The 15,411-nt window shown below is 37.1% G+C and overlaps 1 protein-coding gene and 1 long non-coding RNA gene across 2 annotated transcripts; one reads left to right on the top strand and one right to left on the bottom strand.

The window, feature by feature from the left end:
- Positions 1 to 9,279: 9,279 nt before the first annotated feature.
- Positions 9,280 to 15,173, bottom strand: LOC149576513 (wall-associated receptor kinase-like 20). Its single transcript, XM_089817559.1, has 3 exons — positions 12,897 to 15,173; positions 12,472 to 12,525; positions 9,280 to 10,655 (listed from the first exon to the last, which is right to left on the bottom strand). The coding sequence occupies exons 1-3, from the start codon at positions 13,663 to 13,665 to the stop codon at positions 9,556 to 9,558; spliced, it is 1,923 nt and encodes a 640-aa protein (XP_089673685.1). The 5' UTR covers positions 13,666 to 15,173; the 3' UTR covers positions 9,280 to 9,555.
- Positions 10,642 to 12,229, top strand: LOC149576514 (uncharacterized). Its single transcript, XR_016361685.1, has 2 exons — positions 10,642 to 10,777; positions 12,020 to 12,229. It is a non-coding gene; the product is annotated as an uncharacterized LOC149576514 (long non-coding RNA).
- Positions 15,174 to 15,411: the final 238 nt, after the last annotated feature.

Raw genomic sequence — 15,411 nt, 5'->3', positions numbered from 1 at the left:
CATCAGTTCACACCGTATGGAAAAACTTCTTAAGAAGAATTCACATGGTGTCATCGCTCAGCTCCATTCCATTCAGATGCAGCCATCAGCAGTCTCTAGCACTCCTGCCGATCTCCAACACATTTTGGACAAGTATTCTGGTATATTTGCTGAACCTGTGGGATTACCTCCTTCTCGCCCAGAGGACCACCGTATTCAGCTCCTTCCTGGCAGTGTTCCGCCCAACATCAGGCCCTACCGCTACCCATTTCATCAGAAGACCGAAATCGAGATACTTGTCCGTGACTTACTGAAGCAAGGTATTATTCGCCCTAGTACCAGTTCCTTTTCTTCTCCAGTTCTGCTTGTTCGCAAAAAAGATGGGTCATGGCGACTCTGCATTGATTTCCGAGCACTTAATCATCTCACTATAAAGGACAAGTTTCCCATTCCAGTTGTTGATGAACTTCTTGATGAACTTCATGGGGCTCATTTTTTCTCCAAGTTAGATCTTCGTTCTGGGTATCATCAAATTCGGGTTAATGAGGAGGATATACCTAAAACTGCCTTCCGCACACATGATGGTCACTATGAATTTTTAGTCATGCCCTTTGGCCTCACGAATGCTCCTTCAACATTTCAGGCAGTGATGAATAACATATTTCGACCATACCTCCGGAAATTCATTCTAGTCTTCTTTGATGATATCCTCATATATAGCAAAACTTGGGCTGAGCATCTCCATCATCTGGAGCTTGTCTTGCAACTTCTCTCTGATCATCAACTCTGTGCAAAACTATCTAAATGTGTGTTTGGCCAGGAGGAAGTGGAGTATCTCGGGCATATTGTTGCACACCATGGAGTGCGGGTGGATCCTACAAAAATAGATGCCATGAAAACTTGGCCGCATCCTAAAACTCTCAAGAGCCTTCGGGGTTTTTTGGGGTTGACTGGCTACTACCGCAAGTTTGTCAAAGATTACGGGAAAATTGCAGCACCATTGACAGCTCTGTTAAAAAAGGATGCCTTCTCCTGGACCCCTGTTGCTGAGACTGCATTTGAACAACTGAAACAGGCTATGTGCAGTACACCTGTTCTCGCGATGCCAGATTTTTCCAAACCCTTCACTATTGAGAGTGATGCTTGCGACAATGGATTGGGTGCTGTTCTCCTGCAAGATGACCATCCTATTGCGTTCACTAGCAAAGCCCTCTCTGGTAAGAATCTAGCCCTCTCTACTTATGAAAAAGAAATGATGGCTATTTTGCATGCTGTACAGAAGTGGCGGCCATACCTCTTAGGGAGTCATTTTTGCATCAGAACCGATCACCAAAGTCTGAAATACTTCCTGGAACAACGGGTATCCTCTCCTACACAACAGAAATGGGTCAGCAAACTCATGGGGTATGATTATGAGATCACCTACAAGAAGGGTAAGGAGAATATTGTGGCAGATGCTCTTTCTCGCACATTTGATAATCAAGCTTCCCTTTCCGCTATTTCTAAGCCCATTCCCAATTGGTTAGCGTCTGTTCAGCAGGGCTATGACAGTGACTCTTCTTTATCTCAAATCATTCACCAGCTAGCCAATAATCCTTCTGCTATACCACATTACTCTTGGGATGGTTCTTCTCTTCGATACAAGGGTCGGCTAGTGCTTCCTCAGAACCCAGCTCTAAATCAAGCTATTTTTTATGAACTCCATGCTTCTCCTTCAGCAGGGCACTCAGGCTTCCTCAAAACTTATGAGCGAGCAAGGAGAAACTTCTTTTGGAAAGGAATGAAACAGACGATTCAACAGATGGTGGCTGAATGTGATACTTGCCAACGCCACAAGGGTGAAACGACCCTCCTTCCTGGCTTGCTCGAACCATTGCCCATCCCTACACGGATTTGGACTGATATTTCTATGGATTTCATTGAAGGGCTTCCTAAATCCGGTGGCAAGACAGTGATCTTGGTTGTGGTTGATCGTCTCTCGAAATATAGTCATTTTTGTGCCCTCAGCCACCCCTATACTGCCTCCTCTGTTGCACAAATCTTCATGGACCAGATATTTCGTCTTCATGGACTCCCTTCTTCCATTGTCTCTGATCGTGATGCAACTTTTACCAGTCATTTTTGGACTGAACTGTTTCAGAAAACTGGCACCAAACTGAAGATGAGTTCGGGCTATCACCCACAAACTGATGGTCAAACGGAAATTGTCAATAAATGCTTGGAAACTTATCTTCGTTGCTTCACTTCCGAACAGCAACATCAGTGGGCCAAGTGGCTCCCTTTAGCTGAATGGTGGTACAATACCTCTTACCACACTGCCTCTAAAATGACTCCATATGAAGCAGTCTATGGTCAGGCACCTCCAGTGCTCCTTCCCTACACTCCCAACAGCTCACTAGTCCAGGCAGTTGACATAGTTCTCCGCAGCAGGGATCAGATTCTTCGTACCTTACAGGATAATCTTCACATGGCCCGTAATCGGATGAAACAACAAGCAGATCAACACCGTTCTGAGCGCTCATTTCAAGTTGGGGATATGGTTTTTCTTCGTCTACAGCCATACAAACAATCCTCCCTAAAGCTGAAAGGGCGTCATAAGCTGGCCCCAAAATTTTATGGGCCTTATCAGGTTCTGCAGAAGATTGGTTTAGTTGCTTATAAACTGGAACTTCCTCCTTCTTCCCGCATTCATCCAGTCTTTCATGTTTCTTGTCTAAAGAAAGTTCTAGGTACCACTGTCAGAGCACAAACTACTCTCCCTGAAATGGATACGGAAGGATCCATTATCCTGGAGCCGGTGGCAATCATTGACCAGCGCACTCGCCAGCTTCGCTCTCGCTCCATCTCTGAGGTCTTGATTCAGTGGCATGGCATGCAACCAGAGGATGCTACCTGGGAACCCCTTCTTCAGATTCAACAACAATTTCCACACCTTAAGCTTTGAGGACAAAGCTTTTTTCTAAGGGAGAGGGGATGTTAGGAACCTGTGTGTTCCTTCTGTTTATTTTGTTAGAGTAGAGTTGTTGGACGCATATGCTTTGTAAGTCGTCCCGTGAGTTTATTTTATTATCCCACATGCATAGGTAGTATTACTTTTCTAGATCGTACCCAGTATATAAGAATAGGTTGAGGCCCTTGATGGGCACGGACGAATTTATTGTATTGAGCTTGCTCAAAGGAGGTTACCCCCTCGAAGTGGCCTGCGATCAGTAGATTTATTCTGAGTTCTGCTATCACTTTGTATTCTGTTATTTCGAGCATTCTCACGATATTGCTATAAGGAGGTTCTTCTCACCATCTTTCCACTAAACAAAGGAATTCCTTCTAGAGATTTTCCACCTAATGCCTTCATGGATTTTAGGAATGGCTCTTCATTTATTGGAGGGTTTGGTTCAGGGATAAGATCTTCTTCCTCATCCTTTTCCTTGCCTTTATTGCCACTTTCACCTTCTTGGTCTTTCTTCTTAGCTACCTCAACAAGTTCTTCTAACTTTGTTTTTATTTCTTATAGGGCTTCTTCAAGGATTTGTTTCTATCATTTTTCTCACCCATTTCTTTGGCCAACTTTTCATTGGTCACGATGATTGTTTCTCCAATCGATTCTTCAACCTGAAACATCTAATCACAAGCCCAAATATTTAGGCTCTGATACCAATCTGATGTGACACTAGGTAGTTAGCTTCCTTAGTCCTATTCTCCTCTAAGACTTGATCAGGATTTTCTCTTAGCCTACTAGGGTTTCCTTAGTACCTTAACCTCTAGGGGACCTCTATTATATTCCCCAATACTTCACTACCTAGATACACTAATAGGTTTTCTTCTTGCACTCATCAATGCCACTTCTAGCTATCTTACCAACTTTAATTTTTTATCCTTCTTGATCATTTCTACCACCATAAGGAGTGAGGGGTTTCATTATGAAGTTTCTAACATCATCCAACCTTTTGGATTCAACACCAAAAAGTCTTCTTATCGATTCTTGCAAAACTATCACAATTGCCCTAAAATAGGCCTAATTGAATTAGCCCTCTTAATGGTGGTTTTCCCTTTTAACTCTAAACTTATTTGAACAAGGTGCAAAAATAATCATGGATTCAAGTACCCTTTTGGAAAATCCAAGACATTTTGTGGGTCTTAAGTTCCCAAGGCCTTCGTACACCTGAAAGCAACTTTTGTGCCTATTTTTAAGGATTTCACAATAAAAATGACAGGGCTGACTAGGGTCTAATAAAATGCTTAACAAAACTCGTTTTGAGTCTTCTTCCTCTGGAATATAGTAACATCATTCACCCCTCCTCCTTTCACAACTCTTTGTTTGAAGTATCTATCACATTCAAACCTCCAAAACCTTCTTGCAAATGTTGTGATTGCTTAACCAAGTAATCATGACTTGCCTAGGGCATCATATTAAAAATAGCTATGCATCTTTTTAGGGCCCAAGCATTTATATAAACTATGTACACTAAGTCCAATCCCATTTCCCTCAAGGCCATGATGAATCCATGGTAGGAACTCATTTGGGAGCCATTTTTGTGAAAACTGCCAAGACTAAACCAACGCACAAAGTTTTCACAAAAGGTTTTCAAAAACCACTTAAATGAACTTCTACAAATTTACCATATAAATGAAAAATAAATGTATAAAGACGAACTACAATAATCCAATGCAAAAACTTTAACTTCAATCCATTATTATAAACAAGCAATCCAGACTCAGAAAACTGTCAATATTGTAACAACAAATTGCTACTTTCAAACTCCAAAATGATCTAATACATCAACCAACCTTAGGAAAAGGTTTCCTTCGAGGTTATATAGGTTTTCAAAGGGTGTTCAAAAATTATTCATAACTATCAAACCAATATTCCATGACATGCAAGATTTGGGCATTGTTGTCACTTTGCAAAAATTGCAAATGTTGTCATGACAACAATGTGCATTTTTGCAAAATTCTCGCATTTAGGCCATGGAAGATTCCAATTAGGTTGGATATGGTCAAAATTGGATGCCTAGGTATGATTTAGGCTTGATAGCATCAAATTACATGTTTTCCCCAATTTTGCTCCTCTAGATAGTTGATAACTTTTACAATTTTATCCAATGTCTAATCAAATGATAACTCATGACCTCTCAACTATGCAAGGAGGTATAAAAACACCTTATAGGACCTATGTGGATAAAATCCCAACCTTACCAATATTTCTAAGGTCTTTGATCCCTATTCTCAAGTTTTCTCACAAAATCCCTAAACAACAAAGAAGACCAAAACTCGTAGACTAGATTGAACCAAACACAATCCATCTAGGACTAAGCAAACAAGACCCTGAAAGGTCCAAAATCACACCCTTGACTTGGCTAGAGTTAGTATAGGCCAAAAAAAAACTAGAAACTAGAACAAGGAGTTTGACAAGGTGCCCCTACACCACTTACCTATTAACATCTCCCTGTTGAATCCCTGAATGAGAGGAATGAATTTCTCAACAGAATTGACTCTGTTCTCATAGGATGGAGGAAAATATCTAAGAATTTTTTGTACAATTTCATCTTCTAGTATAACTCCTCAAGCGCTCCTTAAAATTGTTATAATCTTAGTGATTCTTAGTACATATGCTTTAATGATTTCATCTTTCTACATCTTAGAACTCTCTAATATAGCTTTCTAATTTTGCAACTTAGCCTTCTTTATATATTCATCACCTTTATATAAATTTTCTAATTTAAGAAAGATATCATGTGCTAAATCAAGTTATTTTACCTTGGTGAATTATGCTTCAAATAGGGTACTAATCAATGTTTTCCTTACAATCATGTTCAAACTAGAACAACTTCTTTTCATCATTTGTGCTTGAAGATAGCTCACTTTTAGTTTTAAAAAAAATTTACTCTTCTGTGATCAAATAATAATCAGTTCCCATACGAATCAAATGCGTTCTCATCTTTTTCTTCAACTGTAATAGTTTTCATTAAAAAATTTAGGACACTCCTTGTAAACCATTGTTGATCTCCTCAAGTTGCTAAGCTTCCTTCTCAAAGAGGACCTAGTGCTCCAATGCCAATTGTTAAGAAGTAAAGTCCACACAAAATAGGGGGTGAATCAGTTGTGAGAAGATACAATTAAATCCAAACTTATAAAAATGATCATTAATAATTAGATCAATTGTGTATAATAATAAGAAACCATACATCATAACATAATGATTTTGTTGATAGGGGAAACCTTTTATCAAAGGGAAACCCCCAATGGGGATGACACCCACAAGGTAATGTTCTAATAGATAAGTTTCTTATGTAAGAATGTGATCTTGTTAGGAGTCAAATACAGTTCATTTAGTACAATAGTTTCGGTTAGAGAATAAATCCCTGTCAGGAGACCTTAAACTCTTGCTTGAAGGTTCTAACCCTATTAAAGGTTAATAAGAACTGACAATAGTGAAAGATAAATCTTTGAGGATAACATATCCAATAAGCAGGAATTGTCTGCTCTACAACTAACTTGCCAAAATAGTTCCTTTGAAGTCCACTTAATCATCCAAATAATTTCTCTTCTCTTCTTTGCTTTGATAATCAACACCAAGGCTTGCATCATATGTATCTAGACATACCATACATCAAGTTCTTATGTCCCAAACAAGGAAAATATCTTTCTTTTGTGCCCTTTACAAACAATTAATTAGGTCAGCCTATTAGAGTCTTCCCAGAATATAGCTAATTATATAGGACCATACTAACGCATACACACATTCATAAGTGTCAATACAATCATTACATTAAGTTTCCCACATGCTATAATGTGAATATAGCATCTTCCAATGAAAAACCACATACTACAATAGCATAGTTGGTTGCCAGTAAAATGCATTGCATATTACACATTAGGGACCTTTCCAAAATAAGCCAAATGACTCACAAATCTGAACTTGCATACACAAACAAGTCTTCTACCATATTCCATGCTTGCTAGTATTAATTCCTTCTTGCCATTACGATAATGAAAAATCTCTATAAGAACCTCTGATGTTTTTTTTGCACATTGGTCTGCTATTAGTCTTCACAAAATAACCCATAACTTATTCAAAATATCATATAAAGTATAGTGAACATAGACATGTCATTTACCCGCATTCTTCTACACAAATGTAAGCTCCCATATCCAAATCTATCAATCATTGTCTACACTGATTTGTTTAGTAGCCATAAATATACAAAATCTAAGTATGTCATAAGCCAAAGAATATATGTTGACATCAATGACAAATACTACCAATACAACATCTCTACAACAACCCAAGTGCCAAAAATTTCCTCAATTCCTAACATTTTTTTCCTTGACCAAGGGTTTCCATGGGAAAAATATCAGTTTCCTTGTGTTACTTGTGTAGATGTTTTATTAGTTGTCTTACTCATAGTTTCTCAAGTTTACATTGCATATATGTGGTGAATGATTCAATGATTAAGATTTGATTTGAATGAACTTTTATTTGATAAGTTGTCAAACTTTTTTTTAATATGATAGATTAGGGATTCATCCACCCCCCTCTCAATAATCTTGGACCTTGACTATATTAACTGTTAGTTGCTTTCAAGAGTTTATTGCCTAGACTTTATTTGGTCTTGGAATTATACTAGGTTCTTATGCTAAAGTAGCTTATAGATTATTTTATGGGATTTTGCTATGGTTTTTAATATTAGTGTGTTGTTACTATTGTACCTATGATGGTTACAATAGACTGATTGTGCTCCTGTTAATATCTGAAACAAATATATATTAAATATAATTTTAATTATAAAAGTCAACCTAAATAATTATTTGTATTTAATACTAAATTAAGAGCTAAAATGACGTGACAGATAGTCATTATGGATCTCATCTATAAATAGTATGCTTTTGTTATGAGACTTATTTAAACATATAGTTATGCAAATCATATTCTCTAAATTTAGTATGTTATTTTCAATTGGGACTCTACCACTTGCTTGTTATATGCAACTCAAACTCATGTTTTCAAGTATATTTTGGAGATTAAACAATTTTGTTTTAGAAATATTATACTAAAGATATTTTCCTGTTAAATTTTTTTTTCGTGTTGCAACTTTACCATGTTTTTCCACATAAATTTGTGTTCACTTCTTGCTCTTCTCTATAATTTTTTGCACTTGAAATTTCCACAACTCAAGCTCCTTTATGTTAAGCTCTTAGTTAGTGATATAATAAAGTGTGTGAAGATTATGATAGTAAAATATCCTTTTTCTCCATCATACAAAAAACTTGAAGCATATTTTTTGGAACTATTTTGTGTGAAAGAAACATTTGAAGGTCAATAGGTTTTAGATTCTTGAAATATCTAATCATGTGTTGGGCTAGAAAAAGGCTTTATTGGGTCACGAGCTTCATAGTAATGTTATTGATGATATTATGAGACATACTTTCTTGTTTAATATTTGGAAAAGTAGATGTTCTAGAGTGTTTTATAATCACATTTTGCCTAATGAAATTGAAATGTTGAAGTTTAACTTTGATGTCATGATACAATTTTTGTGTCTTTCCTAATAGCTAAAAGAAGATGGCTACTATCACAAGCTATTGGAAGAGATCAAGTATCATTTTTTGCAGTTTCATGATAGAGATATTTGAAGTGTCAAACAACACCAGATGGTATTTAAGTATAAATTGCAATAGTTTATATTTTGTGGTGTTATAGTGTCTAGTTGAGATCATTTATTTTGTTACTGCAATGCTTCATCAACCTCATTTTGACTAGTTTTGAGGGTAGTTTTATCTTTACAATGGTCTTAGGCTTCTTACTTGCAACTCCTTTTTAGATTACTAATTTTTTTTTTTTTTTTTTTTTTTTTTTCATTCTAGCTTTCTTCACTAATGCGCGCGCGCACACACACACACGTGTGCACATGCACACACCAACACACATGAATATATACATACACGTGTTTGCATGCCCAAGAGTGTAGACACAAAAATATATCGTCTTCACCTCATACTAAAATCTCTCCACTTCTAACTCCATATCCTTCCTATTATTGCACTTACTAAGTACTTCACATAAAGGACCACAATTCCATATCATTTTTTTCCAACAGAGAAGTAGAATTTTTTTCTAAAAGGAGAAATGACTAATATTCATATTAAAATCCTAGTAAATTGAATATGTCCTAGTAAATCCTATACTTATTGTAACTACTCATAAATTGTATATGAAAAAAAACATATTTTTAAATCAAAACTCAATATATTGTTAACAGCTCAAATTATTAAGAAAGGGAATGCTAATACCTTTCCCAAATATAAAACTTTTTAAACTTTTCTATGTATAGCATTCACTCTTCAAGTTTGGATAGTAACAAAGAGGACTAATATCATCTGAACCTATTAGACAATTTACAATAACCTTTTAAGATTTCATTAGCTAAATCTAGTCTAGTCATTAACCTATCAAACAACATCATCAATCTACCAAACCTATTTCACATATCAAACCCTGAAGAGTGCTATCAACTGAGAGAAGATGGCATCTCTATCCTGGCTTAGGGCAAAAGTAGGAGAAACCCATGAGAAAATGAGTCAATAAGGGCAGTTAGGGTGGAGAACGAGAGCATTGTCCTCCAGCTGCTTGTCAGTTTGATGAGCATGATCCTCATTGAGAGCAATAATATACTGCAGCTCTTCTGCAACTTCTCTCATGGAGGGCCTGTCCCGACTCTTCTCATGGAGGCATCCCAAGGCCAAGCAGGCAAAGGCTTTGATTGAATCCACAATCAACGGAGAAGAATCTGCAAGCAACCCAGGATCCACAATCTCCAGGGTCTTACCTTCTTCCGATCTCTCCATCACATAAACCGCCAGGTTCACATCATCCGCCCCTCTTGAAAAATCAATCGCCTTCTGCGACGTCACGAGTTCGAGTAGCACCATGCCAAAGCTGTAGACATCGCTCTTATCAGTGAGCTGATAGTTTCTGTAGTATTCCGGATCCAAGTACCCCAAGGTGCCCTGAGCGCAAGTGGAAATGTGGGACAGATCGGGCTCCGCAAGGCGAGATAAGCCGAAATCTGAGACTTTGGCGTTCATGTTCTCATCAAGGAGAATGTTGGTGGATTTGACGTCTCGGTGATAAATGGGAGTATAAGCGGCAGAATGAAGGTATGCGAGAGCTTCAGCAGACTGGGAGGCAATGTTTAGGCGGGTTTTCCAGTCGAGGAAAGGGGCTTTGTGGAGGCGGTCATATAGGGTTCCATTAGGGATGTATTCGTAGATCATCAATGGCTGTTCTGTCTCCACACAGCAGCCGAGAAGCTTTACCAGATACTTGTGGTTCACCTGTGACAGAATTCTGACCTCGTTTAGTACCTGTTCTGTGCTCTTACTGTTGCCCAATTTGGCCGCCTTCACTGCCACCGTTGTGCCGTCTTCTAGGGTTCCTTTGTATACTTCCCCGAAGCCCCCCGTGCCTAGCAATCTGTCTTTCGCGAATCCTTTTGTGGCCTTCTTTATTTCTTTGCTGCTGAAGATTCTTGCCGACTTCCCTCCGCTGTTTACCGATAAGATGCTTGCTCTCTCTTTTGCCAGTTTCGATTGCCCCTCTCTCACCTGCCATTTTCTTCTGTATATCACTGCCACGACTCCTCCTGCCCCTGCTACTGCGCATATGGATGAAAGCAGGCCTGCAAACGGTCCAGATTCAATCTTGGGAAAGATCAAAGGAGCAATGAAACGATCTTGGAAACTAAGATGCAGTCGAAGATACTGTTTACTCGAAATTCAAGGGTCTACAGCAATGAAATGAGTGAGTGCGTTTATATATATATCTCTGACTATTGTTGTTGAAGTTTTGAACTGTTTATGGAATAAATGAAGTGTTTGTTTCATATTTATAATTGTTTCGCTTTTTAAATAATTAAAAAGTAAGAAATTATTTTAATATTTATACGATTGAAGTTGTATTTATGTCTTTGGATAAAATTGTGTGCCAGCATTAAGATAATATTCAATGATTCATTATCAGGATGAAATTACTAAGAATATCAAGAAATAATGATTTATTATTTTTTACCTTTTTAAGTCTTCCATTCTGATGATGAAACATTGAGGATCATTTCTTTACATTCTTAATTTTCTCATCGCGATGATGGATTGAAGATCATTATTTCTTTACATTCTTAGCTCTCTCATCCGGACGATGGATTATTGAGTATGATGTGAAAAATGTGATGCTGATAACATCACACACATTCTTACCCAGAAGCATGAATATAGTATCATGAATCGAGAATATCTGTCATTCTTAAAATTGAAATCAATCTCTAAATTAGATGAAGTATAAATTGAAGTTTTACATTTTAATCATTTTCATATTCAATTTGATAATGAATATCCTTAATTCTTTAAGTGTCCAGTCATCTCATAAAATAATCTAAGAATAAGCTGTCAAAATATTTACAGAATTGTTCAAGATATGAATGAAAGTCAGTTGTACATTTGTTGGACTAAATTGTTATCTAAAAATGAAATTTTAGATTGCTGGCTTAAACTCTCCATTTCTCTTTATTATTAAAAAAAAGATTTACTGTAGAAAATATAAAAACCTAACAGTAAAAGATAACAAGAAAGAGATTAAAAAAATCACAATTAAATTTCTATTCTAAAGATAGGCGGGTAGCAAGAACTTGAGTTTACCTATCTCAATAAAGTATACGATTGGTTCGAAGAGCATCTTGAGATTCAGGAAATTAATTATTAATTATTTTAATTTATAATAAGAACAGTCAAAAGCAAAATTTAGATATTTTCCATAGAAATGAAAAAAAATTGTTATAATTTTAATAAACATGAATACATTTATATTCTAGAATGCTACTAATAATAAAATTCCTTTTTTAGATTAACTCTATGTTTTTATATTCTTCATTTTGATTATATCATTGAACTAGGGGAAGAGATCCATAGTTGTTCAGACTAAATGCTAACTTTGTGTATCTAGATTTCCTAGACTGTAAGTTGATTTATGCTGATTTTTTCACCTTTGTAGGTGACCGAAGAGCTTAAAACTAAGGTTTCAGCGATTGGGCATTTATGGATCTCTCCATAGAGGCTGTGCAGTGCGAGTGGTAAAAAAATGTCATTTTAAAAGACTTATCCTATTTGAGTTATGTTCACCCCTTAATAGTCACTCACAGAAAAACAGTACTTGTGGTACAAATGGACCAATCAGCAACCAAGAAAGCTTAAAAATGATCAACTATTAGTACATATGTGATGGGCTATTAATACAGGTGTTTGTCATTTTTGGAGACTTTTTAAAAGCGGTAATTAGGGTATCTATCACATAACCCTTACAATCGTTGACCCCCCTACTGGATCTCTTCACCTATTATAAAAAAGAAAATAATTTTCTGTATAAGACCATAACTTTCAATACTGAATCGTACACAACAAATCTATCTTACTATGCAGGCAAGTAGAATCTGTCAATGAGTTCACCTCCTATTAGAAGTCCTCGTCGACAAACTCCCCGAATTCCACATGGTGATAAATCTGTTTCGGTTGAAACAGGAATTAGGATGAGTGGAAGGTTGAAGGATGAGAAAACAACAAAAAAATGTAATGAGTTTTTCAGTTGCTGCTTTTAGAATCGATTGTGTAAGGATTTTTCAATCAATATTCGGATCACACTGCGTGATCCATCAAGCAAGTCTTTCATCAATGTTTCGGATCACACTCTGTAATCCATCAAGAAGGTCTCTACTTGATGGATCACGGAGACCTGCTTGATGAGTTACGAAGTGTGATCCAAAACATTGATAAAAAAATCCATACACAATCGATTCTAAAAACAGCAACTGAAAAATTCTTATACATTATAGAAACTTACTCACTATTAAAAGATAACTAGACTAAAAACATACCTTTGGCGCAAATCCCCGTCGTGGGTTCCCAATGAAAATTTCGACTACAGAGGCATCTCATTCCCTTAGATTTCGGATCTCTGAGGCACTGCGAATACGGACCGCATCCTCGAGAATTCTGACAAGCTGGTTCTGGTGGTGAAGCCCACTGTATTTCCACTCCCTGGCGCCATTCTCTTGCGGGCAAAGCAGGGTTAAGATTGAGAATACTGGTATAAGCTCTACAGCCCCTTTGCCATACATGAATTCTGTAAGAGGACGGTGACGCCCCGGCAGAGAATGTACAGCACAGATTGCTACTCCTACAGATTCTGGTTTCCTCCACTTGCTGAACATACTGATGGCATAGACTGGCAGGAGTACAATTCAAGGGAGACAGCAAAAGCCTTGTAGAGCAATTCAGAAGCAAGATGGTGTTGCTATCGGTGATATTGAAGGGCAGGCTATTGTTTAACAAGATGCCTTGGCTTTTGTAATCTTGAGAAGTGCATGAATTGCTCTCCAGAGATGCGGGCTGTATCACAAACCTATTGGAGGTAGCATCAATACTGAGTATTGGGTATGTGCTGCTCAGCGCCATGAATTCAAGCTGCTGTTTCTCCTTGTTGCAGTAGACTCTGTAGTAAGGGTCACCACACGCATCTCCAGTACTTAGGGGATACGGAACTGAGGTATTGCCGCACTTGGGACAGGTAATAGCAGAACCACCATTAATGGAGAAACTCGCAATCAACAACAGCAGATTGATTGTAAACATGTCAGTGAACATATCACACCACTTCAGCGAACGACCTCCACAGAATAATCTCTAGCATCTGCTAACTAATTCTGAAAAAGAGTTTCCTAACCAAGTATCAATTGAAAGACGAGTCCATAAACATCATCTGAGCTTGGCTGAAGCGTGCGGGTGAAATTACCAATACAAGAGTGAGCTGGCTGCCAGTGAACATATCACATGTTACACTACAGCAGCGACCTCCATAGAATAATCTCTAGCATCCGCTAACTAAGTCTGAAGAAGAGTGCCTGAGGCTGAAGAGTTACCTAACCAAATATCAATTGAAAGATGGAGTCCATGAACATCATCTGGGCTTGGCTGAAGTGTGCACACTGCAGATGAAATTACTTGGGTTCTGATATTGCTAGCTAAACAAGACTCTATTAAGTTTTCAAAACAATACGCTAAGAAAACTACATCCAGTGATTCAAAAAGCACTAATTTTACCTAATTCTATTTATTATTCTTACATTCTAATTCTATTTATTATTCTTACACTCTCTCACTCTCATTCTGCTAATAGATCATGAAGTATATTTCCAAATGATGATGTTAAAAATTTGGACATAATCTTAACTCAGAAATAGTTGAAGAGGCCTTGACAAAAGGCAGGAGCTACTTTACCCTATAACATCTGGAGGCCAAGATGACTGCAGGTACCCAGTCAGGATATAAAGCAGAAACTAATTGGTTAAAGCAACATAGAATAACCCTGAATTGAACAATGTGTATGAGGCATAAGAATATAAGTGAAACAGAACAAATTGGGACAGATTCGGAGGGCTAGAAAACAATCAATCATCAGAGCATCCACAGAAAGTATTATCAAACAGAGTCATAGCTGTACAATAGATGCCGCCATTAAAATCCTCTCGAATCGTCAAATCTTGAAGGCATCTCAGCTATTGTCTGGATTGTTCTTCTAGCCCATAGAATTCAAAAGATGCGATAAAACTAGTCCGAAAAATGTATGTATAAAGAAAACATTCCTGCTCGTGCAGCAATTGCTAGCGACTGGTAATATACTATAAATAACCCATCTGATGACCCCACTCTGCAAATCAATTTATCATTTGATTCTCCACTGCCATTCCAAATTCATTTGCCCCTTTTGACTGCTACCCATTTCAAAAAGTTACCACCATTACAAAAGTTACACCTTGCAGGACTCCACTTTTTATGGTTCTGATAATCTGCACTACTGTTTGGAGATAACAACGTTGTGCCCTTTCTGTTTTACTTTTAACTTTGAAGTGTTGCCTCCATAATAACCATCAGATCAATAGAAAAAGAGTCAACGTTGAAGGGATTAGGTTGGGCAGAAACCACTATGATTATTGTTTGAAAGGATTTATGTATGGAAGGGAATTTCATTTGTCTAGGTGAATCGCAATGCGGAATTGAATTGGAGGGCTATCCACTCTAGGAGAAGGGTCCAGTGGCCGATGATACCCTTAATTTGCTTTCATTTATTGTTCATCTAAATTTTTAATTATTTATTTTGAAAAAAAAAAAAAAACTATAATGACTTTGGTCTATTGGCAAAGTTAAAGGGTTTTCAAAGAGGCTATCAGTCATTAACTCTTACCAAGTGTAAGTCTTTGACATTCAAAAGAGATGAGGCTGGGATTGAATTAGAAAGCTAAAATGATTTTGTGAACAAATTTCATAAAATAAAATAAAATAATTAATAAATTTTATATCTATCAATAGTTTTTTATTTGTATTCTTTTATAG

This window comes from Cupressus sempervirens, chromosome 1 (assembly GCF_028749045.1).
Source record: "Cupressus sempervirens isolate cs-2001-9-10 chromosome 1, ASM2874904v1, whole genome shotgun sequence".
Taxonomy (NCBI): Eukaryota; Viridiplantae; Streptophyta; class Pinopsida; order Cupressales; family Cupressaceae; genus Cupressus; species Cupressus sempervirens.
The sequence above is the reverse complement of the archived record's forward strand: the minus strand, read 5'-3'. Positions and strand labels throughout refer to the sequence as shown.

Coding starts and splice junctions, on each gene's coding strand:
- LOC149576513 (XM_089817559.1), bottom strand. CDS start 13,665: ATGTTCACTGACATGTTTACAATCAATCTGCTGTTGTTGATTGCGAGT. Junction 12,526..12,896: donor GACGGGGATTTGCGCCAAAG/GTATGTTTTTAG, acceptor CAACCGAAACAG/ATTTATCACCATGTGGAATT. Junction 10,656..12,471: donor ACGAGGACTTCTAATAGGAG/GTGAACTCATTG, acceptor GACCGTTTGCAG/GCCTGCTTTCATCCATATGC.